Here is a 25,273-nt window from a genome sequence, read left to right as displayed (position 1 = left end):
TTCCCAAGTCTGCTGCTGCACAGTGTAATTTTCTTAGAGGAATGTTCACCTCTGTGCCTTGGATTTATATCTGTATTTACGGTTGCTGTATACTTATGTCTTCCCTGTCACACACCAGCGCTGTGCCGGCAGGTGGCCTCGCAGAGGGAAGGGGTTAGGGGAGGGATGGGTGCTCCGGTTACAGGAACAGTGCTCAGTGGAGTAACTTCTACCTGAACCAGACTGACTGCTGCTGTTCCACACAACGTGGTCACGTGCACGTCCTTTGGGAATGATAGTTCATGTGGCAATTAGAGTTCTGAACCCTTAAGGGCCCCATGTGAGCAATATTAATAGGTGAAATAAAAATGTCATTTTTTTCTTCAAATATTTAAGCAACATGAAGTATGCTGTTACGGGTCAGACACTTATTCCTCGATGAAAAGCAAAGTAGAAAAACCTGTACTTTATCACGGTACCATGGTTATCACTGATGGGGGCATGCTGGATTCTTAATGGGAGGCTGCAATCATCTTAGCTAAATAAGAAGGCAAGTGCTGTGCAGTGCGGGAATATAGTTCTTTGAAATACCTATGAGCTCAAATGTGATCAGATGGATTATTCTAATGGGTTTAATTTTCAGTGGCTGTGTTGCGGAACCAGGCTGAATAAAGTCCCATGCAACAGACCAAACAGGAGACTGTACCATGGGCAACTTGGTCCGCTGCCTACTGACACAGCCACGTTAATTCTTCAAGGCTTTAGTGTGATGCAGTCTAAGGTTTGACCTGTGTTAAGGGATATACCTCGTATAGGTAACAGGGGATCTACGCTTGTACCTCAGACAGCAGAGGCACGAGACTCAAATGACTGGCTAGACCTCTCAAGTATTCACTTCAGGAGCGCTGGGTGCGCCTCTACAAATTCTGCCCCCAAGTCTGGTGTGTTCCTGTAGCTTCTGCCCCAAGCCCTGGCAGCCCCCGGCGCTCCCCTGTCCCACCTCTGCTCCAGCACAGCGCCCTCGGCGCCTGGCACGTCCTTTCTGGTTTTCCCAGCAGCTGGGCAGGAGGAGGCTGGGCTGCCCGGGCCCTCTGGCTTAGACAAGCCGGGGTCACCCTCAAAACTTAGAAGGCTTCGTCTTCAGAGATACTAAGTGTATTGTTTAAAATTTACACTTTTCTAAAAAAAAAAAAATATATATATTTTAAAAATCCCCTGTATACGAGAATGAGTCTCAGAGACGTTATGTTCAATTTTTAAGAATTGAGTTGTAAAATCATAGGACAAATTCAGTTGGTTTTTACTTTCTACATGTTTGATGGGGCTGCAGTTTTCTTTTGGGCTTCTGTACTAGGTATTCATAAAAAATTATGATAGCAGGTGAAAAACATTTAAAAGCCGTACATCTTTAGTCTAGTGCTGTGACAACAGCATTTTTACCATGAATAAAAGGAGGTGGTATTTTAAGAAAAGCATTCCTTCTGGGAGATTCTGTTTATGTAAACTTGACATTGCATTTTTTTTCAAAATGCTTAGGAAGTAATAAACTACTTTCTGCATTTCATGTTGAGCTTATTGAAAAATATGTTCATCCATTTAACATTAGAAGATGAAGGTGCATTTGCACAGGAGTAATAGAAGCATACAAATACAACATTTGCACGCTAAATGTGATGCAGTCAAGCTCTTAGTTTTACAGTATTTGAAAACGGAACAACTTAAAATGAAATTCTCATACCTACTATTAAGTTTGTTAAAGCAGTCCATATTTTTCTGTCTTTGCTTTAACACAACGCTGAATATGAAGGGAGTTTATTACAAACTCTTCCCTGCTGTTTTTTATAAATGACACTTTTATTTTTGACTAGGACATGGCGAGATGCAGAATAAAGCAGAAAACATTGGTGGTACACAACGCAGGAGTTATGATTTGCTTGTTATCTGTCAGTGATGGTTGGAAAAAAATATTCTATTCGAAACATAGTATTAATAAAAATATAAATAAAGCCCACACAGCTATCCCTTTTGATACTTTAAAACGTTGTGGAGATTAGTGCACCTTCTGTTGGAGGGGGTATCACGCCCCTGACCCTGTAAAATGTCTGGAGTTGCCTGTAATGCTGTAGTGGAGTAAGTACTGCCAGCCACCATAAACCGTCACTGCCACAGAAGGGAAGAGGACTCACAGGGGCGGCTGAGGGGCGAGGAAGGGACAGGGCTGGCTCTTTCCGTAGGGATGCAGGCTTCGTGTGGCCATCCCCTGCCAGGTGTGAGCCGGATAGACCAGTCTCTGCTGATCTACCTTAAAGCTCGAATATGCGTTACTCAAACTGCACGTTTCCAGTTTTTATTCAGTGTTTTATATGAAACTAACAGACACATAACATGAGCATTTATCGAGAAGCTCCTGTGAGCATCGCTAGCCAGGAAATATACTTTGTTTATTGATGAAGTTTGCGGTGGGGAGGTTGATTGAGAAACCCCGATTGAGATGGTAATGTAATTCTCAGGTGAAAACTCAGTACTACAGACTTTCACAAACAAGTGGGTATTGCGTCATCTTAGGGCATTAGGTTTGTGTCGCTGCCTTCCAATTTATTTGGATATATTCCTATGAAAGCCAGTTCCCAGGAATGCGTGGTGTTTAATCCCTTTTTTTCCTCAGTTGCGTTTCTGTTATCTGTAATTTTCCTTTTATTTTTATATTTTATAGCTGCTTCCAGAACTCACAAATCCAGATGAGCTGCTTTCGTACCTGGATCCTCCTGATTTGCCAAGCAATAGCAATGATGACCTTCTGTCTCTCTTTGAGAACAACTGAAACCATGTGTATTCTCCCATCCCTTTCACTTGTTCACACGTGTGTGGCTGCACAGCGAGGAATCTTAACACTCCTTTTCCACAAGAGAAGAAAAAAAAAAAAAAAACACCTCACAACTTGATCTAATGGTGCACTCCCTGCTTTCTTCATCTCAGAACTGCTTTTGTCAGCTTCAAAGACTGCGAAAGTGACGGGAGAAAAAAAAACACACAAAAAAATAACAAATGCCGTAATCTCGGAGTCCGCCGTGCTACGTATGACAAAGAAGCATAGACAGTTGTGCAGCTATTGGAAACCCCATTTGTTGTTCATCCTCTAGAGAGAGAGTTCTGTGATAAACATAGTGTGAAGTATCTTGGCAAAACCGAATCTTGGCAAGGGAAGAAAAGGCAACAAAATGGAACTGTCTTTAATTGACCCGTCTCAGAGTGTCCTTCCAATGCGTGTTCTTCCATTTTTTTGAAACTGTCTCTCCCTCCGCCCCACCTCCCCTCTGCCCCCCTCCAGCCTCAGGTTTGCGTTGGAGTGATTGCCCTGGCCACACACAAAAGGAAAAACAAAAACACGTACAAAGCTCAAAAAAAAGCACAAATCCTACAGTCAAGTGGCAAAGATAGGGAAGACACACAGGCCTGTCAGAGGGAGCCAGCGTTTAGCTCATGCGACTTCAGTAACAGAGTCCTGAGAATCTCCAGGCTGCAGCCGTGCGTGTCGGTATTTCTGCAAGCGCAGGAATCTTAACCACCTCTTTGCAGAGGACTCCTCTGGCCAAACACACAGATTGGAAACACCCAGAAAAAATTTAAAAAAAAAATCCTAAGTGTTTGCAATGTTTAGGGCTTTTTTTTGCGGTTTTGGTTTCAAATCAGTACCATTTGTGGCTGCGTTAACATCCAGCTGTTGAGATTGCTGTAATAGATCTTTTTGCCATGTATGCCATCCGGAATGGAAAAGAGAAGGAGGGGGGATGCAAAGCAAACTGTTCCTCATTGTTACCTGCGGCCTTTGGTGCCCCGAGCGTTTGTGTCACTGTCTGTACTGCCCAATACGTAGTAAGACAAGCTGGGTTGAAGGCAGCCAGGTGATCGTTGCAGGATGGAGGGAGCGTAACATCACTATCTGCCTAATTATTTTTAATAATCGGCTTGAGAAGGGGCATTGACATTGGACAGACATCTTACAGCTTCATTTTTGTTTTGCTTTGCATTCTGTTTTTGTGACTGTTACAGGTAATTCAGCCTTTTTCTTTTCTCCTCCTTCAGTTTCTGTTTTTTAACTTTGGCTGCCGGGATGAGCTCTTTCTCGCAAAGGACCGGGCATGGGGAGAATAAGTAACCGTCGGTAGATTGCTCCTGCCCCCGAGAGACCCTGCTGCCACAGGCACTGTCTTGCCCCCGTGATCTGTGCTTCTCGTGTGGTTGCTGCTCCTGCATGAGCTTCCTATTGCTTCTGTGCCCATTTCTGTGCTCTTTGTCTCTCTCTTTCTCTCTCTTATAAATGATGTACAGTAGCTGTGTAAGAAGTGCATGTGTGCCAACTTTGCCCTCATGGTGCAACATTTCAGCTTTTGCCCACTGTACAGTTATCGGTTTTGTTTCTTTTTGTTCCTACAGCAAATTTGACCCTACCCCTCTTCCCCATCCCAAATCCAATCAAACGCCCTTCGTTTGCTCGCCACAATACGTTTCAAACTGAAGTGCCAGGCGAAATTCTGTTCCTGTCGGTTTGACTAGCTGGCTTCCTAGCCCTCTGTGCTTAGTTTGCAAGGCTGTAAATGGCATGCTCTGTGCTCACGACTCTGGATTTGCTTTCCTCACCAAAGTCATATTTGTAAATTTTTTGCGGTTTTTGTTTTTATTTCGCTCTTTTTGTTAACGTTTCCCACTACTGCTGTACATGCGTCATGATACATATATGCTAGTCAGCAGCACCTTGCTGTAGATATTAAAGGAAATGGCGGTTTAGTTCTTTTATTTTCCAGTAGGAGTATTGAATCTGTCAAACATATTATGTAGAGATGGTCCCACACTTATATTTTTCCTGTTTCAAGTTTTTTTAAGAAAGGCGCTGTTCATTATGCAAAATCAATTATTTTAAGAATTGCTATTGTAAATATCTTTGTGAATATTTTAGTATCGTCTTTGATAATATTCAACATTTTCATGATCTGGTTATACTTTTGCTGGTGTTTTTAAATACCTTGTCTGAAGAAAAATATGGGTCCTTTTTTAAAAAAGAAAGTTGAGGGTTCTTTAACAGAATAAGGGAGTTGTTTGGTTTTTTTTTTCTCCCCCCCCCCTTCTTTTGATTAAATTAACCTAAATTCCATCTCCATTTATGTGATGAATGAATTGATACATCAGGCAGTACCTGGACAATCAGGGCCCAGCTCTGTCCTGGAAACATAGTAATAAGTGATTGCCTAGGGCAAAAAAAAAAAAAAAATCAACTAACCGACCGATGTTCATTGACTGTGGGTGATCGTGGGCTGGTAAAGGCGGAGATCGTGTGTTTGCCCGAGTGAGCAGAACACCTAGGACCAGCTGTCTGAACAGGTAAAGGCGCACTAAGGCAAGCGGCAAGTAGGGAAGGTACCATATTGATATCACTGTTCTGGCGCTCCGGTCTCTGGAACTGGGGCATGGTAACACTTAGGGATGTCAGTGGGTGGGGGAGGGAAACAGTGTAGTATATTTTATTCTGCTTAGAAGTGTCTTTTTTCTTACGTAGGCTTGACAACCTGTAGAGGATCTCTGCAGAAAATACTAAAGATACCTTGGTGTAACGCATGGTAATCTGGTTGTGGTGTGGTGCTGCCATCACACCATTCCTGGGAAAGACAGACCGTTCTTCAGTTACCGATGCGTTTTGTAGCCGTTTTATTGTAGTAGTTTCCCCCTGTATTTTTGCTGCATTGTTTATATAGGTATTGAAGTCATTTGCAGGGGTGGCTAATGATAAACTGAGTTTGGGGGTTTTGTTTGGGGAGGGGAAGTTTCTTAAGCCATAGGTTTGGGAACAAAGATTTCTCGCTATTAGTTGGAACTGGTTGCTCAGATATTTTTTTTAATTGATTCTATTTAATGTTCCACCCTCCATTGATTCCTGAGCAGCCCGGTTAGTCACCTGAAATGATTTTTCTCTTAAACACAACATTAGTATTTTAAACCGGGTATGTTAAGGATTGACCTTTTGCTAACTGGTAGTATTTAAAATGTATCATTTAAAAGTACCTGTTGGAAAGCATAAAGGGAAAAAAAAGCCCCATAGATATTAGCAATATGTTTGGAGCAGTGTTTGCATCTGCTTTGTACAGTAATAGAGAATTAAAGTGGACGGTTGACATTTTTAAGCTTACAGAAACGTTTGGTTTCTAAGCAGAAGAGAGAAAATACGATTTTACCCATCACCCAAATGTTGGACACTTGAGACAGTTTTAAAACTCATCTGTCAGCTAAAATCAGGTACTGTATAGTGGAGTCAGTATGAAAAAGCTTCTAAATGAAAATTTAGTTATTTTTTTATCTGTTCACTGCCGTATTAAAGTTTAGAGAAAAAAACCTAGCAAATAGGGTAATCACAGTCATTTGTTTTAAAGCTTAATTATTATATGAAATTCCAGTAGTATTTTTATTCTTCTTTTTTTGTTTGTTTGTTTACTTTTTAATTGTTTCCCTATGGAAGTTCATCTGGGAAAGAACCCACAGAGATCTACAGTTCTGCTGCCAAGACATTATTATAGGACTGACAGATACACGCCAATGTCTGCAGCGGAGACTCAAGGGACAGCTGTACATATGTAAATGACAAATAGAGACATGTTAACAGAAATGCATTCATTTTCCTTGGAATGTGCATTGTTTTTATTTCGCAGGAAAAAAAAAAAGCTTGAAGCTCCATCTTATGTGGAAAATGAATCCTGTTTGTTAGCGTTTGTGGAGTCTCAGCATTTGTTTCACTTTCACTTCTGTAATATACTCTGATCCTTTGTTTTGTTTTGTTTTATCTACATGTAATATTTAGCTTACGTGTACTAGTCTATCACCTGTGTATTTTTAGGGTGCTACAGAAATAATGAAGAAAAATAAGGGGATTCGAAAAAATTGTAACCAAATTCATACTTTGTACAATTTTTGATATCACGATCAGAGGGGAATTAAAAAAAAAAAAAAAAAGTACAATCTGAAGTAACATGCAAAAATGGCCATTGTCTTTGTTTGTACATTGTATGTACAGTACAATGCAATCATTTCATACTTTAAACTGGTCAGAAAAAATAATTGTGATTTTTAGTCTTGCAAAACTGTATGTAGTTAGATGATGTGACAGCCTAATATTTATCTAATAAATATGTATTCAGATGAAACCTGTATATTAGGTGTTCATGTGGTTATTTTGTATTTAAAGATCAAATTATTTGACTATTGCTAGACATTTATATACTCTGTTGTAACACTGAAGTATTCTCATTTGCTCATGTTAATTTTTTTTTTTTCCTAAATAAATTTGCAAAATTAAGGTCTGGCTAATTGGCAGCTGCTTTGTAAATCTTCAGTTTCTTTTTGAAACAACCAGCTTCCCCTTTGCCCTCCCCGCTCTGCGTTGATGTGGAAGTCGGTGGCGCAGGGTGTCCCTTTCCAGGGAGCAGGACTCGCCGCAGGAAGGGAAAGGTGTGAACCACCCTAGAAGAGATGCGGAATAAAAAAAGATTACGAACACAGATTTACTGATAGACACGGCATCACATAGAAAAAAGTGCCTGACAAGCAAGGTATCGGTGACCTGCGGTTCAGAATGCGGGGTACTGCCTGTCACCTAAACAAGTGACAGTTACTTTGAAATTAAATCTTTGCATGATACGAATAACAGGAAAGGAGGGTTGTCACATTGCGTTGTCACACGTCATGCGTGTTCTCTAATGCTGGATTATTGTCGAATCCAACACGGTAGATGGTTAGCTTTGTTTTAATTTCTCATGAGTTTGATATTTTTCTTTCAATTGGGGTCTGTCATTAAAGTGGAATTAGTGACCTTGGAAGATGACTACAATGAGGTGACTGGGTTTTTTTAATCCATCCCCACCTTAAAGTTGAAGGAGTTCGTTTCAAAATGCAGCCTTGGAGTTACAGAGTCTGCTTAATTTATCTGCCTTTTGAACTGTCAGCGGGCTGAGTCCTGCCACACAGGGTAGTGTCGACACCCGCCGTGGCACGCACAGGCCCTCTCCCCTGCACCCCTGCGTGGCCACAGCCGCAGGTGCCAGTCACTTTGCACCTGAGAACTTGTTTTAATAGAGAATTACTGAGTTATCTTATCTCTGTATTTGCATAATGCACTTGCGGAAGTGTTTAGTCTGAACTCGCCTTTGAAATGCATTCAAATACATAGGAACGACCCAACCGTTTCAGAACATGAGTATCTGTACAAGTATGTAATTGAGATACAGCAATTATTCCAGAGCCCCACAAGGACAGGAGTCCTTATTGTTGATCGAGATACACACAAGTATGTATACAGATACGTATAAAAAAATACAGAATAGAAATTTATTTTCTCAAAATTAGGAAAAATCATTTGTTTCTGACTGTCAGCTTCTGCCTTCCTTGCTGGCACTACCCATTACAATGGATAACGTCATAAAACTGAGTTACAGCGCAGAAAAAATATTTATCCGTTCCAGCCAATAATTAATGAATAATTTATTTTTGGTGTTCTGTTTTCCTGGAAGCTCCCAGGAAGTGTCAGCGAGACACTGTGCAAACGCGCTTTGGCACTATGCAGATGAAGAGAAGTATGAAGAGCTCAAGACATCCTTAACCACTGTGCGTTTTTCAAGCTGACTTTGAAGCCTGCGGAAACTAGGACAATTCTGAAAGCGGAGAGTCTCCCAGACGTCACCTGAGGACCCCAGGGCAGGTATGGCGTGTGTATCCAGATGATGTGGGTGTCTCCCGTCCCGCATTCTGGCCGTGTGTTCTGTGCATCGTGCGCTTGGCGTGTGCTTCCAGGCAGCCAACGACATGAGTATCTATCTGCCTGTGACCTTGCTTATCAGCGTGCTTATCAATTGTCAAACAACTTCAGAACACTGTTATTTCCCAACGTTTTTTCTTTACTCTTCCTAATCAGCATGGATCTCTGAATCATGTTCTTTCGGCTGTGTGCTTTGATGATGTTGCCATGCGCTTCATCATGCCTTTTACAGGAGCAACAGACTGAAAACGTCTTGAAACCTGGAGGAAGGACCTCCGCCTTGTTTTCTGCTCGGGGACGGGACTCCTGTGTGTAAGTAGAGCTGTTTGCTTTCCTTTAAAGAAGTAAGCTGAACAGCATATAAAACAGTTGTACAGCTCTCACCTGATGTGCTACGTATAATGCTCTCCTTTGTTATCCTTCTCTGTTTCCCCTTAAAGTTAATGTATTTTTACACTTGTCTACCCAGTCTTTTACTCATATGTATATTTAACTGGAACGCACTTCCCTCTTATCTGCTTATCTCTCTGTGCAAATCTTCCTGTATTGTGAACTTCCAGTCACGAACGGTTACCTTTCTTTTTTACATTTTGAATTATTACCAGAATGTCACCTTATTACAGTTTTCCATTTTCTGTGTCACCGAAATCCAACCGACTCTATGTAGGATATTGCTCCTAATGCCTGTCATTGTGCCAACGCGCTATTCATGTTTGTTCTCTCCAAAAGGAACGCTGGATTTTTTTTTTGTATCAGGCTTCCAAAATCTTCTGCTGAGGTATCTCGTCTCCATCCATATAGAGAATTTTTCAGGGGAACAGAAAAATAGTCCACAAGGAACCTAATCAATTACACAATTTTATTTCTAAAGCACGCAGACAGCAATGACTCCTGTGGGCGTTAGCGTACAGCTTGCTACAGAGGGACTTACCGGTTTGTTCGCTACGTAGTTCATCTGCATTTCCAGAAACTCCTTGCCTAAATCGTAATAATTGGTTTTCTCCTATTTAAGTCTTATCCTCCTGTTAAAAAACCTCCTCTTTTCTGAGTGTGTGGCCTAGAAGAGATTAAGCTTTTACCCCCGTTTATTGACTGTGTCTGCTTGGTTTGTCCGGTATCTTTCCAATTACTGAACTCACTGTATTTCTCAACAGATTGAGTGACACAGAGTAAAGGTAGCTTCTCTAGAAACACTAGCGTCTACCGCTTTGAAATACGCTGGCTTCTCTCTGCTTTTTTGGCTTTATTGGACATTCTAAGAGTTTGGGGATTACCGATTCTGTTTTTCCCTAGGTCAGAGTTTTGAACAATTACATTTGTAATTGAATCTTACAGTCTAGACTTGCCTGTTTGCCCATGGTCATTTCATGATGTTGGTTTTTTGGATTTTGTTGAACTATTCTGGAACATGTAGTTTCATTTGTCACCTTGTTCACATAGCAACACATCGATTATTGTGAGCGTGGAGACAGGTCGTTAATTTTAATAAATTTTAACTGGTCAAACACTGGAAAAAGCAAAATATTTTTTAAAATATTCATACTGTTGTTAGGGTTGTATTCTTTTCTTTTTTTCTTTGTTTGGTTTGCAAAAGCTATTGAAATACCCCACACTTATTTAATGAAATGCTGGAGTTGAAGTCTTAATGGAGTTTTAATGCATATTTAAATTTATTCAAATTGTCACCCATTATTCTTATGTTTCAAATTTATAATCAACGCTCATTTTTTTCCTTGTTTATTGCTTCTGTATTGTTCAAAATGTACATTTTGTACATTTTAAAGACATGCAAATTCAGTGAATTTTGGACATACCCATGTCCCTGTCTGATTAGCTGTCCCAATTAGTGACTGGTAAAAAGAACCCCATTCATAAAGTTATGCAGAATTTGTTGCTTCACACAAAATCCTATTTGGCTAGCAGTTTTCTAAATTAGGCGTGACGGTCCCTCTGGGAAGAAGGATTACTTTCATACTGCCACTACCAAACCGATGGCAAAATGTGCGGGAGTGACACTGAGGCAGAATCAGAAGTTAAGGAAACCTCGACTCCCAGCTCCTCTGAATGCTAACAGACATGCGTGCCCTGGGCGTGTAAGTATTTCACCAACATTTCATTACCCAAAAATTATGTTCTTCGATGGTAAATGTGACACACGTTAATTTGCATCTGACGACTCGTTAGCTCAGCTGGTGGGACACTGTGTATTCAGATGATTGTCACGTGCAATTATGTCATGTAAGTATGTCATAACGTTCTGTGCTAGCTAATGCAGTAATGCTGTTACGTGCTGATGGTAAGCAATCCTTTCTGTAGTGAAACTGCAAAAAAGCAGAAAGGAATCAGAGAGATTCCGTATTGTGAGATTGGTTCCAGCAGAATTGTTCATTAGGAAAACTGGTGGCATTTTTTTTAGTCTCATTACATCTGTCAAGGTTTTAATTTCTGGGTGATTCTTGTTCAGACTGATGCTATCTGATCGTTTTTAGCTTCCAACTCCCTTTGTGAAGTTGTACAACTGAAAAAAAAAGTCTCAAAACTATGATTATTGTTTAGTTATTAGTTTAGTGCAGACAGGATAATTCGTCTTTCACAAGGTAGAGCGGGAGCTGTTACTCAAAGAGTCATCGTTCAGATTTTCACACAAGACAAATTGAAGGAAAACCCAAGGCTTTACCGGGCAGCCAATTAAAAGCAGAGCTCTTCAGAAACAGAGTAGAGAAGAAAGGTCATGAAGACATGACAGTGTAAGGAAAATTGTGTAGAAAGCCGCTAAATACTGGGGAGGGGCAAAGATCAGGAAAGGGACCAAACTGAACCAAAAACGCATGAGAAAATAATTTAAAACCCCCAAGTACTATAGCAGGGATGGAGAATGAAAAACATATAGTTAGGAGTCTGGGGTGCAGTCGGTGACGTGCTGCATGGGACTGTGGGTCCCACATGGCCCTGTGCCTCTGACAACACTGCAACCATTTCCCGTTTGAGTTGCGACTTAAATTAACTTCTAAAATACACCTCAACCTAGAATGCCATGTTACCGCCCTGTCAGTCTGAAAATGTTAAATGTGTGATATTCTTCCCCTTTCTCTCCCCTGGCTGCATTTTCTCGTGTTTTTAACAGTGGTTATAGGAAGTGCCGGTACTCCTCTGGTTTTGGTTTTATCGGTTCTATGTTTGTTGTATCACAGAAACGAGACCTGGTCAATGGAGAGAAGACGAGGCACAGCAGGAGCTGGCAGTGGTGAGAGAACAGACGTGGGTTTCCATGCCAGTGGGTGTTGCAGCAGCCTCTCGGGATGGCGTGGGGGCAATGTGGCGCTGGCTTCCATTCCCGGGAAGGAGCTGCTAAGAGTCTCCGCTGATGAATAACTCCTGAGCAATTCCATTTTCAGTAAGATCATCCCAAGCTCCTGATTCATCTTACTCATACAGGTGAAGTAGCATGACTAATCAAGTCTAAAAGTATTTCTGGTACTGTTACCTTATTGCTTGTTCCTCAGACCAGAGGTGGTACTTCACAGGTAAATAAACTGAACTGATCCCTATAAGTGTCAAGTTCTGTTATAATCGAAATTTCAGTGTTTTAGAATATAGAAGGGCTCCCGTAACTTTTGCTGTAGCTTAATACTGTTTGGTAAGTACGCAAAGCACCTCCCCGCCCACCCACAGACAAACCACCTATCTAGACGTCCTGAAGCTTTGGGAGTCCACTGGGAGTAACAGCTGCCTTTTTCCCGTAGCCTAAAACCATGCATTTAAAATGTCCTATGTGCCTCGCCAGGCTGTTGTGATCTATCCATAAACGTTCATGGACCAGCTGTAGGGGTGCACTGACAATCTCTGGGCAGCTGCGAGGTGGCCTGGGCACTGCGTAAAGGCGCTGTGTAATCTGACTTATTAGCAGTGAGTTTCCATACATTATGCAGGGAGACTGAGTAATGAATTCTGAGCAAGCAATGTCACTCAGAACTTCTGAAACGAAAATGCTAATCACGGCTGTAAGGAGCATGAGTGGATTGAGGTTTTTCTTGTATGACTATTTGTAGGTAATTAGTATGAAGTCATGTGGGGAAACTCCTCCTTTATGTACAGTGTGTGCTGGAGAGAAGGTTCACGTTGCGAGCTGGGTTACTACAAGTTCCTAAGAGGAAACCTTGATCGGGGGAAATATTTATTAGCATTTTTTCTTTTTATCTGTAAATGTACCTGTGTGGCTACTCTATGCCCTTTGAGCTCCTGTACGATTTAATTCCACACTGCAATCGCTTAGTATAATGGAAAGGTCTTTCACCATCTCCCCCACTCTAGTCCCCATTCATAAATAAATGCATATCACAGATAATAGATCACAGAAATCCTTGCCAGCTCTCAGCTCATCTTCCAGCTTAGCCAAAACCTCGAAGACAAAGTTAGGCTGTTTTGAAGTGCAGCACATCCAGGTGGAGGGTGGGAATGCCCACTGCAAATTCCTGCTCTCCCCACTTAAAATCAAGCGGAGTCCCTGTATGACCTCTCCCTTTACTAACGGTCCAGATTAGCAGAGGCCTTGAGATAACCAGGTCCCAGATGTGCACGGGTTCTTAAAATCAATGTCAAAATCAGTACCATGGGAATTCCCCGTACCACAGAATATCAAGTGATGTTCATGTGAAATCCACTTAATAGTAGATTGCTCTGGTCTATGTTGAGTTTTTATCTGCATGGTCTAAGCATACAGCCCCATGAAGAGCATATCAGGGTGTGCCACAGACAAAGATGAGTTGCATGTATTTTCATTCTTGCAGTTGGCAGGTTGCAAAATGGGATCTTGCCACAGCTGCCAAGATCAATCCAAGCAATCCAAGACTGAAAATACAATTAACCTACATTACTGTGTCCCAAACAAGCAGGCACGCAGTTGGACAGTTAGAATCAGGAATGCGTATTACCTTTTTACCAGTGCAACATCTATCTGCCAGGAGGTAACAGCATTTCAAGCCCCTTTGGATCAAAATCCCCAAAGTTACATCACATTTCAAGCATTTATTCCTTCTGTTTCTTTAGAAGAGTCACAACTGCAGTTGTTGTTTCCTGTCTGTCTTGGCACAATGGTGGTAATACTCACGCAGTTACTTCATAGTCTTGTTTATGAAGACTTTTAAGTTGTAAGCAATGCATCAATATGAAATGCTGTTATTGTATCATTTAAGGTTCTTTTTCCTGTGCAGGAATTTCTCTGCTAGGACATAAGAAGGGTCCTTTAATAGGTGTGTTTCTAGAAATACCTATTTAGAAACTTTTATCAAAAGCGTCCTCCCTGTTCATCTGTCTGTAACTTCTGTGTTGTCTTTGGAGATTGGGGGAAGGGAGAGAGAATGATGAGGTCCATAGGGCAGGTACCCATCTCCCCGGCAGCTCTGCTGAAGATTCTATCTTGACTTTCGTCTGTGCCACCACATCCTGTTCCCTATCTTCGATAGCGCAGGGATGCCAGGTGCACTCGTTTTCTAGCCAAATGTACTTATCTCCTAGCCAGACGTGTCAGAATTTCAACAATGAATGTATCTTCAAACAGATGTGTTCAAAGCTCCTCTAAAATCATTTCAGGTTGCTGACCCTAGCTCTAAGCCGCATTCACTAGTGGTCTAGGGTGGTCTTTGGAGCATTTTTTCTGTCCTTCTTGGAGAGTGACCTCTGTAACTCACAACTTCCTAGTCATACTGCCTGCGTGAGTTTTAATTCATCTGACTCTGCAGGAGTAGACCATAGCAAGTGATCTAATAGCTTTATTGCGTAAGCCTAGAGATAATAATTCAGTCCATATTCCCAAATAAAATAATCACCACTGTGAAAGAAAGTGAGTTGTTTTGCCTTCTCACCAAGACCTGCAAATGAGGAAAACTGCACTGTTTGCTCCACCAGAGACGCCTGTGAACTTGTAGCAAAACAGTTCCAAGCTGTTCCGCTGGCGTTTCCCAAGTGTGAAATATGATGATATTTTCCTTTGCTCATCTTTTGTCTTGTTTAATAAATCCTTCAGGGCCAGAACTCTCTGTTGTTATAGGTATGCATAATTTTGGCTTGGGCTTCTAATGGCTACTGCAATTAGAACAACATTAAAAAGTGTGAGGTTTTTCATGATCACTAGAGAATAAGCACATTGACAACTAGATTAAGGGAGGTTATCATTTCCCCCCAACTGACTTGAAGCTAAGAGGATATGACAAGGTAACTAGAAAATACCTTAGTATTTTCATAGTTCAGGGCAGAACTATGACGTACAATTAGAGACAACTGAGAAATCCTAGATGAACGCTGTTTTTCAGGCACACACTCGAGAGAGACCTGTACTTCCTTCCCATTCAGTGGAAGGACATCACGGCTACATGTAGCAAGTTGAGAGTTTTGAGACAGCAATTCCGCAGTTGGCGGTGGTGTAGGGATGACCACAGCATGTACCATGCTTTGTAACTGCAGAAACCACATTAGGCTATGCCGAAGGGTCCATCTTGAACGTTGTAGTCAGGGCAGTGACTTGATTGACAGCTTTCTGACGATTCCGTGAATGTCACTGATGAAGTCACTTTTAGTTGCTATTTTATTGACAACAAAGAACTCGGGCGGGATTGAAGGTTTACTGTTCCTCGTATAGGGACTGTCCTTGCGTGATTCTGTCATACTGTGTTACAGGGTTGCGTTACTTTAACTGTCATTAGAATAACTTGGTTTATAATACGAGGAACCTCAAAATTACAGGTGCACAACTACTAGAATCACCCTTGGGGGTTGGGGTTTTTTGTTTGGCTGGTTTGGGTTGGGTTTTCTGTGGGTTTTTTGTTTGTTTTTAAAGAATAGGAGCTATTTTTCCACATTCAAGAGCTATAATTTTTAACAAGAGTAGCCTGCAGTACTATAGATAACTGCTATTTAGTTTTGGTAACTTACTGCCTTAAAGTAATCTGTACAAAACCATATATCCTTTTTAGAAGTGTCTTAATAGACATCGTATTTCCATCTGGAAAGCTGAAAGAGCAGAGCAAGCAGACAGAATATCATAGAACGTATTGGGTTGGAAGGAACCTTTAAAGGTCATCTAGTCCAACTCTCCTGAAGTAAACAGGGACACCTTCAACTAGATCAGGTTGCTCACAGCCCCGTCCAACCCAGCCGTCAATGTTCCCAGGGATGGAAACCACCTCTACCACCTCTATGGGCAACCTGTGCCAGGGTTTCACCACCCTCATTGTAAAAAATGTATTGCTTCTATTTAGTCTAGATCTCTTTTAGTCTAAAACCATTACCCCTTGTCCTATCACTACACTCCCTGATAAAGAGTCCCTCACCATCTTTCCTGTAGGCCCCCTTTAAGTACTGAAAGGCCACTATAAGGTCTCCCCAGAGCCTTTTCTTCTTCAGGCTGAACAACCCCATCTCTCTCAGCCTGTCCTCCTAAGAGAGGTGCTCCAGCCCTCTCATCATTTTTGTGGCCCTCCTCTGGACCCGCTCCAACAGGTCCATGTCTTTCCTATGTTGGGGGCCACAGAGCTGGACCCAGTACTCCAGGTGGGGTCCCACCAGAGCGAGGGAGGGACAGAATCACCTCCCTCAACCTGGCCACGCTGCTTTTGATGCAGTCCAGGATGCGGTTGGCTTTCTGGGCTGTACGTATTTTCACTTATGTGCAGAGTTCATTTAGCAGAGACTTGGCAGTCCAGTTGTGTCCTGCTAACTGCAAGGTTTATCACAAATGAAAAGCATCAGGCATCCTGCGTGTCTGCAAAGGAGGTGTAATGGGGCAGAACACTGCAGGTGGAGCAGACTTGCATGAGCCTGCTGTGGAGAACAGAACTTCTTTTCCTGCTTGTTTGCAATGAAAAAAGTTGGTCTCTCATACCAGTGGGCTTGCATTAGTGATACAGCTGCTGGCTGGAGAAGTGCTGATACACACGTGGTAGGCTGTGGTTGAGCTAGCAGTGTGGAACTGCACTGTTAATTATTTTGATGAAATGAAATTAAATGTATGCAGGTTGTAAAATACATCAACGGGGTTGTTTTTTAATAGAGAGAATGTATACTGGCTTATGAGAGTTGTCTTGCTGCCGCTATGCTGATAGAAGAGCTTTCTTCGACCTCACAGACCAGGACCAAATCCAAAAACATTTTGTGGTATTAAGGAATTTGAAAATTTTTGAAAGTTATTATACAGAAGGATGGTAACTGTAGTGGATTTCAAAATAATATCTCGATATGACTAAAGTATATCCAAAGTATTTTGATCTGAGCTGCTAAGTTGGGAAAACTAAATGATAAATCTTGTTATTTCATATAGAGCATGAACACTATTTACCTTTATAAGCCATTTACATAACGATGTAATGGGCCCTGCCGGGGGTCAGTGACGCCAGGGTGACACTGCCAGTCGGTGCTCAGGTGCTCCCGTCTGTTTCGCCATGTGTTAATGACCTCGCTCCCTGGGTGCTGTGGGTGAGTAACGCAGCCGGGGCGGCCCGTGACCCCCCTTCCCCGCAGCACCCACTCACCCACACGCCTGATGGCGGCACCCGGCCTGTCCTGCCGCCGCGCTGCCCTGGGGGCTGAGGGACAGGGCCCAAGGCCTCGCCTGGAATTACGACATCTTTACAAACTTCCCATCCACTGTTAATCCCTGGGGTGCAAGGGGCTGTGTGGAAATGGGAGGGGGGAAGAAAAAAAAAAAACAAACCACAATGAAAATCAAATAAAAAGCCCCAAGCCGACACCAGATAGTGGTGGGTGTGTGGAAGATGGTGCAGGTCCCACTCGGTAGCCCTGAGGGCAGCTGGCGCCCGCAGCGGCCCACCATCCCTCCCTCCCGGCGCCCTGCGGCTGAGCCCGCCCGGAGCCGGCAGCCGGCGGGCAAGGACAGCCGCGCCGCCCCGGGGCTCTCCCCGCGCTGTCCCTCAGCGCCCCCGCCGCCATCTTGCCCTGCGCGCCGCCCGCCGCCGCCAGGGGGTGCTGTGGCGCCGCGGCGGAGCCCATAAAAGGCGGCGGCGTCGTGTCCCCGCGTCTGCCGGTGTCTGTCGGACCCACCGCCCGCCCGACTGCGGCATGCTGGCGCTGAGCGCCGCCCGCCGCCTGCTGCGCCCGCCCGGCGACCTGCTGCTGCTGCCGCCGCCGCCGGGGCTCGCCGGCATGTGGGCGGCCGGTGCCCGCGGTTGCAGCGCGGCCGGCGCCGACCCGCCGAACCCGGTGGTGTACTTGGACGTGGGCGTCGACAACCAGCCGCTGGGACGCGTCGTGCTGGAGGTAGGGGCGCGGGGGGGCGCCGGCAGCTCACCTGGCGCCGGGGCCCGACGGAGGGTGTCCGGAGAGCCGAGGGCGGCGGGGCGCCCGGGCATGGCGGCCGGTGAGCGGCAAGGTCAGGGCAGGCCCGCAGGGACGGGGGGCGGCTCCCGGGGCGGCGGGGAAGGCGCAGCCGCTGCGGGCGGGAGCGGGGCCCGGGGTGGGGGGGGGGGGACGGCCCTCGCCGGGGGGCCGTGCTCCCCTGGAGGGAGGGCAGTGAGGCGGCTGGGGGCGAGCAGGGTGGGCAGGGGGCTGGAGCGGGGCACCTGGACGCCGTCTGTGGCGGCACCGCACGGCTGTGACGGCGGCCGGTACCCGGAGCCATCCCCGCGGGACGGGCCGGCGGGCGGCTGCGGCCACTGAGGTGGAGGCTGGGCCCTGCTGTGGCGGGGAGCCTCAGTGGAGGGAGACTTTGAACTGTAGCGCGAAAGCTGAAATACCGCGCAAGAGCAGAGCGACCCGGGCAGCCTGCCGCCCGCCCGGCAGGAGCCAGCAGGGTTCCCGCAGCCGCCCGCAGCCCCAGCCTGGCCCCGGGGGTCAGCGGAGGGCCGGGCCCTGGGCTGGCCTGCTCCTGGGGCAGCGGACGCGGGGGCTCCAGCCACTGCCAGCTTCCGCCTGCTTTCCCCTTTTTATTTCCTGAGTGGTTATCGTTTGATTCTTAGTCTTCGGTTTTCTGAGGTGCTGCCTCCTCGACCTTCCTGCTCGATGCACATGGAAAGGTTTGCCCGGCTGTGTTTGAACTGGCAGCTGGCTCGACACCCAGCCGGCAACCAGCTTTATCGTTAAAAATTCAGTCTGCGAAATGCTCAGGCGTTTAAAGAAGGCCTGAACAGGAAGGCTGCGGTACGCTCTGCTCTTACGAAAGGCACGATAAGCACCGAGGCTTTAATTGTGGGATACCAGGTATCCTTAGTAGGGCCGAGCACGTGCCTCTGAGTAAAGGCGTTGTGCAGGGGAAGGAATGAGGGCCGTGCTGCAGCACCGGCGGAGGGAATGCTGCTCCCCGAATTGCTGCCCGCTGAGGGAATTCGGTGTGGCCTTCTGCCTCCAGCACCCGCATTGGGTCCGTATCCATAAATTCTTTTTTAAAAAGTAGTTTATAACAGTTCTCTCTAAAAGGGTTTTCCTTGAGGCTAGAGCCCAGTTCACTTTTCTTCATTGAAAGCGACAGCATATAAATTAATTGGACGCTGCCAGCTCTCATGTTCCCAGGAGGTAGCGTTTGAGAGAGTCATAGGTAAAAATATTGCTACGTGGATTCCTTATTCATTAGTGAGATTTAGTAAATAGCTGGGTGGTATTATAAAAAATGGCATTAATGTTACTGTATCGCCTGTGGCAGCATTTCGTTTCCATGTTAAAGACTTTTAATGCGCCCAATTTACAGAAAATCTGAAAGTATTGTATCATTGCTTAAGTTGTGGTTAGACTCAGCTGCAAATTATAGGCATCTGAGGAGAGCATCCTAGGGAAGGAACATGAGCTTCTTGCCACAGCTGTAATGTTTTTAGGTGTTTGCTGCTGGCCACTGACAGGGTATGTGGCTAGATAAAACCCTGGGTCTGGCTTGGTATGGCCATTTTTATGTCACTTTTTCCAGTGACAGGGGCCTATCATAAAGATTCTTCTTAGTTATTGCTAAATTGCTTTATTGATCAATGAAATCATTAGACACTGCTCAAGTTGCTCTTCATGAACTGGCTAAAAGTTGGATTGAGGGGATATTTTTAATTACTACCCAAATGCTTGGGAAGTCTTAAGGTGTTCTTGGAATTTTGGGTGGCTTGTGGTTTCAGGTAGCTTGTTGCCTTGAGAAGAGCATTCAGTTGTACTGGCCTTCAGTGCAGAAGTTTTTCTATGCATGGTTGAAAAAGCTGACTTACTAATTTGTTTGTTTATTTTTCTTTAACAGCTGAAAGCTGATGTTGTTCCAAAGACAGCAGGTAAGACAGCATCTGGACAATTTCATACTTAAATATTTAAGGTCTAGATTGTGATTTTCAGGAACAAGAATATTCTGTTACCTTTTGGAAGCCATTTCCACATTCCGTCCCCATTTGTTAAATAAAGAGACACAGTATAAACCTTGTCAGAACAGTGCTAGTGAGGAGTTATAATTCATTGTTGTTCCAAATAGTTTCATTTTGTAGTTAGTGCCAAGACAGTACACTCCGTATGTGTGGGTTATCAGTGGTGAGTCGATATGTTTAAAAACACATTAGTTTTCATTAAAAGCAAGCCCCAAAGCAAATGGGAAAGCGTAAATCAAAGGGATGGTGTCTCTTAGAGTTTCCAGAGAGCTTATAGGGGTTTGTCACTAGCTGATCAGTGCATTCATGTTACAGAGTTTTTATGTTTTATCACATGCTTACTTCCTCATCTGCTTGCTTAGTGGTTCTGAAAAACTTGTACTTTTCTTTCAGTTCCCAGTAGATGAACATCCTTTAAAAAAAAACAAAAAACAAGCATCATCTTTACAATTACTACAGCGAACAAAGGCATAAACGTCAGAAAATGAAATCTTTGACTCCAAATTGGTGGGTTTGGGGAGGTGGGGCAGTTGGAATTAAGATATAACAGCAAGATAAAAGGGAGATGAGATTGAAAAGGGTTGTTTGTACCCTGTTCTGAGGCTAAACAAACTTTACTTCCTTAGCATTTTTACAGAGGTTCTTTTAAAGGATGGAAACAACTAATAATAATACCTTAAAGAGACTGTAAAATTTTTGAAATATATAAACTTGGGACATAGTTAATCTAGTTGTGTTTGTTTATATTATCGATCACATATGGCAACATAGTACTTTATGCTTTGTTTTCACAGAAAACTTTAGAGCTCTCTGTACTGGTGAAAAAGGATTTGGGTATAAAGGATCCACTTTTCACAGAGTGATTCCTTCCTTTATGTGCCAGGTAATGTTTTGTGGTTGTTGGTTTGGTTTTGTTTTGTTTTTAAATTTTGCTGTTAAATTTATCTGTATGTTACATATTTTTAGGAACAGTTAGGCTAGTGGTGACATTTCAAGTCTCTCTGCTCTAACCTTTGCTAACTGCAGAATGAAGGTGTAACAATGTGACTTGCATTTCTGATCTTTTTGCTGTTGCTTAGCACATCTTCTGTACAAATAAATGTAAATTATGCGTAGACCGTCTTAAAAAGCCTGGCGTAAGGCTTTCTGCTTTTGTATAGCAGTGTACTTTAGTGTGAGGCACACTTGGCAAAATGGCACTTGCTTGGGAGAAGCGTTTGTGGGTAGAATGACAATCAACCTTGTGTTCTAAGTGAGCTAAGAAAACAACATGTCCATTCTTTATTCCTGGTAGAATAATCTGTTCACAATAGAGAATGTGTTTTTAAAGAAAAAAGTTGTTTGGGTTTTTTATCTGAACATCTCCCTAATATGGAAGGGAACCCAAAGGGCTGACTGGGGTAGGTTTTTGGGACGACACACCTGAAATGGGTTTTGATTTAAAGGATGGATCTTTCAAAATTCTGAATTAAAGTCCATGCACGTTAGCAATTTTTTCTTAAGCAAACTGCAGCAACAACAACAAAAACAGAACAGAAAAAGCCTTTTTGAATGCTGCCTTTGTACTTGGCTTGGCAGATGAGCAGGGTTTCTGTGCTGTAGTGATTCCTGGTGGTCCTCTCTTCCCTTAGGAGAAGCTACATTTCAACAGCAATGCGTTGTAGAATGGCTTTGTAAGCAGTTTGAGATGAAGGTCATAGTGAGAGTGCTTTATTTATTAACTTAGGACTGTGGTGGTCCCCTATTATCACTTTTTTTTTTAAGCGAAAAGTACAGCTGTGACAACAAGAGGCCCTAATCCTAGGACATTTCTACTAAAAGAAAAGGGGACAAGCGTGCTGTAAAGGACACTAAGGTTTTGTGATACTGACAAAGGGACAAGGTTTAGCTTGCTGCGATCAGAAATACATAAATATAAGAAAATTAGAAATCCTGCTCTCAGTTCTACCACTCATTTTTGAAGTTCTGTGTAAGTCTGTCCTCCTTGCCTCCCTGTTTTGTCCCCACAAAGGGACCTGAAGTGAGGATACTAGGTGGCTGATTCTGTGATACGGTGAGATGATGAGTTAATATTTAGGAATTACTTGGTAGTCATTACCTAAGTGGGAATTAATATTTACGAACTACTTGGTAGTCATTACCAAAGTGGAAATACTGTCATAAGTTTCAAATATTTTAAAGCGAGAGAAAACAGTAGAGGCCTCTTGTTGAGATGGAGTGTTAATATGATTCAGGCAATTGGTATAGCCTAATTGGAGGTCATCATACCCAGGACTCGGCAATTCAGATGCCTCCGCATGGCATGCAATATGCAGAGGACTGCGTAGGAGTAGCTGTAACACCCCTGTAATAGATTACTCAAGGCGAGAGTGGGAAGATGAACGTGACGTGAAACACTTGTTAGGTATGAGCTCTTTGCTGGCGTGGGTGGTGTCGCTTCCGGCAGAGGAGGTGGCAGATTGCTGGAAGCAGTGTTTAGTAGCCACCTTTGGGAGTTGCTGTGGCTGGGGTTTTTTGTTTGTGCGTTGTTGTTTGTGTGTCTAACCTAAGACAGGTGGCCACTTCGATCCCAGCAAGCAGCATGTAGCTGAGGGAAGTTTAAAATAGCTCAGACATAGCACTTAAACAACAAAACCTAGAAACAGCAAATAGTAATAATGGAGATCCTGACCAGTGTTTAAACCTGTTGGGAGAAAGAAAGGAAGGAAAACAAACAAACAAAAGTTCTCAGGTCTTGCCTATGGTAATGAATTTGGGTGATTTTGTCTTGAGGCCTTTGAGGTGTTCCTTAAAATTGCTGCCATTTGTTGCACCGCATTTGGGAGCAAGGCTGGTAACACAGAAAGGTGGTTGTTGGAGTTACGGATGTCAGTTGGAGAATATCAGCAAGAACTGGAGCAGAAATTTATTTTCAGCTTGATTGTATCTTCATCTAGTTACATGTTTTTAAATCATCGTTCTTAACCTGAAGAAATTGTGTTGATTTTATTACTTTTTAATGAGAGGAAGTGAGTATGTTTTCAAGAGCATTAATTCTGATGTAAAATAACGCTTGTGTGCTAGAAAAGTTAATAAGCCATTTCTGTTTCAGGGTGGTGACTTTACAAATCATAATGGAACCGGTGGAAAATCCATTTATGGCAGTAGATTTCCAGATGAAAATTTCATACTTAAGCACGTAGGACCTGGTAAATAAACATATTCTTTCTACCTTCTGATGACTATAACCTATAATGATTGTTTATGAAGATGTATTTAAAAAAAAAAAGGTTTTTTTAGCTGTGTGGGGCACTTTGTAGTTATGAAAGTATCGAGGAAGTTTAACAATCCGTTGTCCCTGGCATGTGCTTATTTGTGGAGACTGCTGTACGATATGTCAGCCTGTAACGGGTGACATCGTTGCTCTTGCTCTCACTATAAAAGGGACCGTGCAAAATAAACTATGGGAGTTTTGTATTTTACTTAGAAATTCTGCAAAGGTGAAATTACTGCTTTTATTTCCTCTTTCATAAGTCATAGACTTCAATTTTTCCTTAGATGATAGCTGCAAAAGGGAAACAAAGCGATCTGGGATTTCTTATTTACAGGCACGTCCTTTTAAGCTCAAATTAAATCCAGAAAAAAGTAAAGGAAAAGCCATACATAAGAACATCTGAATTCTATAGTCTGTCTTTTTTGGATTGTTACTTCCTCATCACAGGAAACTACTGCTGATGTTGAACCACAGTGGAGGTTACCTGGTGTCAATCACATTCAGGATGTGTACAACTAATTACATTACTAACATTCTTGCTGTGGAAAGAAGGGAGGCTAGGCAGAAAGGAGGGAGGCGCTGGGCTGGAGGGGAATAGTCAAAGGCAAGAAGTTGGCCTTAGAAATCGTTTGGAGACAATGTGAGACCATCACATCTTCTGTCTGTCCGTCTTTAGTCTAAACGTGCAGAGGAAAATGGTCTTCTCCACTGTACAGTTCTTACACCAATCTAATAAACTGCTGTGGTTGTAGGTGTTCTTTCAATGGCCAACGCGGGACCCAATACAAATGGATCTCAGTTCTTCATTTGCACTGCAAAAACTGACTGGTAGGTTTTCAGCCCTGCATATTAACCTGATGAATTGATGTCTGGATCTGGAGGGCTTGGGGTTTTCTTGGGGTCTTTTTTTGTTGTTCGTGGATTGATGGTTTTTTGTTTGGTTTTGTGTTTTGTTTTGTGGTTTTTTTTCTTATCAATTTCCAAATTACTTGAATCACAAGGGAAAATAAATTGGTTTGTGCTACTTGAGGGAGGAAGGGCTGTGTGGGTAACAAGGTCGCTGTCCCTCAGAATGCTCCTAAGGTCCAGAGTTAAAGGTATTTCATGTCACTTGTAGAACAGTTGTGCCTTTGCCATAGACTCAATCAGCAGGTGAGAGCCATGAAGATGTGCTAGCATCCCTTCACTGAGCTTGGTTTGGTTCAGGCTTTATGTTGTTTTAAGTAAAACTGCCTTTGGTTTTTTTTTTTGTGTTACAGGCTAGATGGAAAACATGTTGTTTTCGGGCATGTAAAGGAAGGAATGGATGTCGTGAAAAAAATTGAGCGATTTGGTTCCAAGAGTGGAAAACCCACCAAAAAGATTGTCATTACTGACTGTGGCCAGCTGTCCTAGCCTTTTGCCCTACCATTCAGGACAACTTTGATGCTGTGAAAAATGAATCATAAACATTTCTGATCCTGTGAGCAGCACCTATGGAGCCATATTTTCTATTTAACTTGTTCTGACTTTTATACCTATATTGAATAATATTGATTAAAAGCATAAAACAATAACTGAAACACGTTTTAACTGAGTTACCTTGGTAGTCACACTGTCACATTGATTCGGTAGAGTCCCACTGCATTTTGAAAGCAGTACTACGGTCACCCAGAGCGTATCTGACTGCAGCATTGATGCTGTTCTTAGTATTTGGATGATTCAGGTGATAGCATCGGTGGTGGAGCTGCCAACTAAGCATTCTATAGTTGGGGGTTAGGTATAAATTGAGAAATACCATGTTTCCTTTGGTGCTAATAAATGCCTATTCTGTTGTTTGTCTCATCACTTTGAAAAAATGATACTAACTAGTGCTCTCAAGGCTGTCTGCAACAAGACTGTCAGACACTTTCTCTGTGTCTCAATTTAAGTCGA

General features: G+C 43.2%; 2 protein-coding genes and 1 long non-coding RNA gene across 26 annotated transcripts in view; 2 read left to right on the top strand and 1 right to left on the bottom strand.

Annotated features, from left to right (window-relative positions):
- ZMIZ1 (zinc finger MIZ-type containing 1) overlaps positions 1-5,229 on the top strand; it is a 352,972-nt gene extending 347,743 nt beyond the window's left edge. For 17 of the 24 annotated variants that reach the window (XM_074592795.1, XM_074592794.1, XM_074592792.1 and 14 more), the window contains one exon: positions 2,693-5,229. In XM_074592795.1, coding sequence (XP_074448896.1) covers positions 2,693-2,800 — 108 coding nt within the window. In that variant the 3' untranslated portion in view covers positions 2,801-5,229. The remainder of the gene's footprint in view (positions 1-2,692) is intronic. The other 7 variants (XM_074592800.1, XM_074592799.1, XM_074592798.1 and 4 more) reach the window with 1 other exon arrangement.
- A 1,414-nt stretch (positions 5,230-6,643) lies between these two features.
- LOC141745290 (uncharacterized) lies at positions 6,644-18,166 on the bottom strand. The gene is made up of 3 exons (XR_012587729.1): positions 18,072-18,166; positions 17,103-17,435; positions 6,644-7,482 (listed from the first exon to the last, which is right to left on the bottom strand). It is a non-coding gene; the product is annotated as an uncharacterized LOC141745290 (long non-coding RNA).
- PPIF (peptidylprolyl isomerase F) lies at positions 17,742-24,921 on the top strand. Its single transcript, XM_074592818.1, has 6 exons — positions 17,742-18,040; positions 19,989-20,019; positions 20,901-20,989; positions 23,198-23,294; positions 24,112-24,187; positions 24,619-24,921. The coding sequence occupies exons 1-6, from the start codon at positions 17,843-17,845 to the stop codon at positions 24,752-24,754; spliced, it is 627 nt and encodes a 208-aa protein (XP_074448919.1). The 5' UTR covers positions 17,742-17,842; the 3' UTR covers positions 24,755-24,921.
- Positions 24,922-25,273: the final 352 nt, after the last annotated feature.

Source organism: Larus michahellis, chromosome 6, assembly GCF_964199755.1.
Source record: "Larus michahellis chromosome 6, bLarMic1.1, whole genome shotgun sequence".
Taxonomy (NCBI): Eukaryota; Metazoa; Chordata; class Aves; order Charadriiformes; family Laridae; genus Larus; species Larus michahellis.
This window is presented reverse-complemented; position numbering and strand designations above follow the sequence as displayed.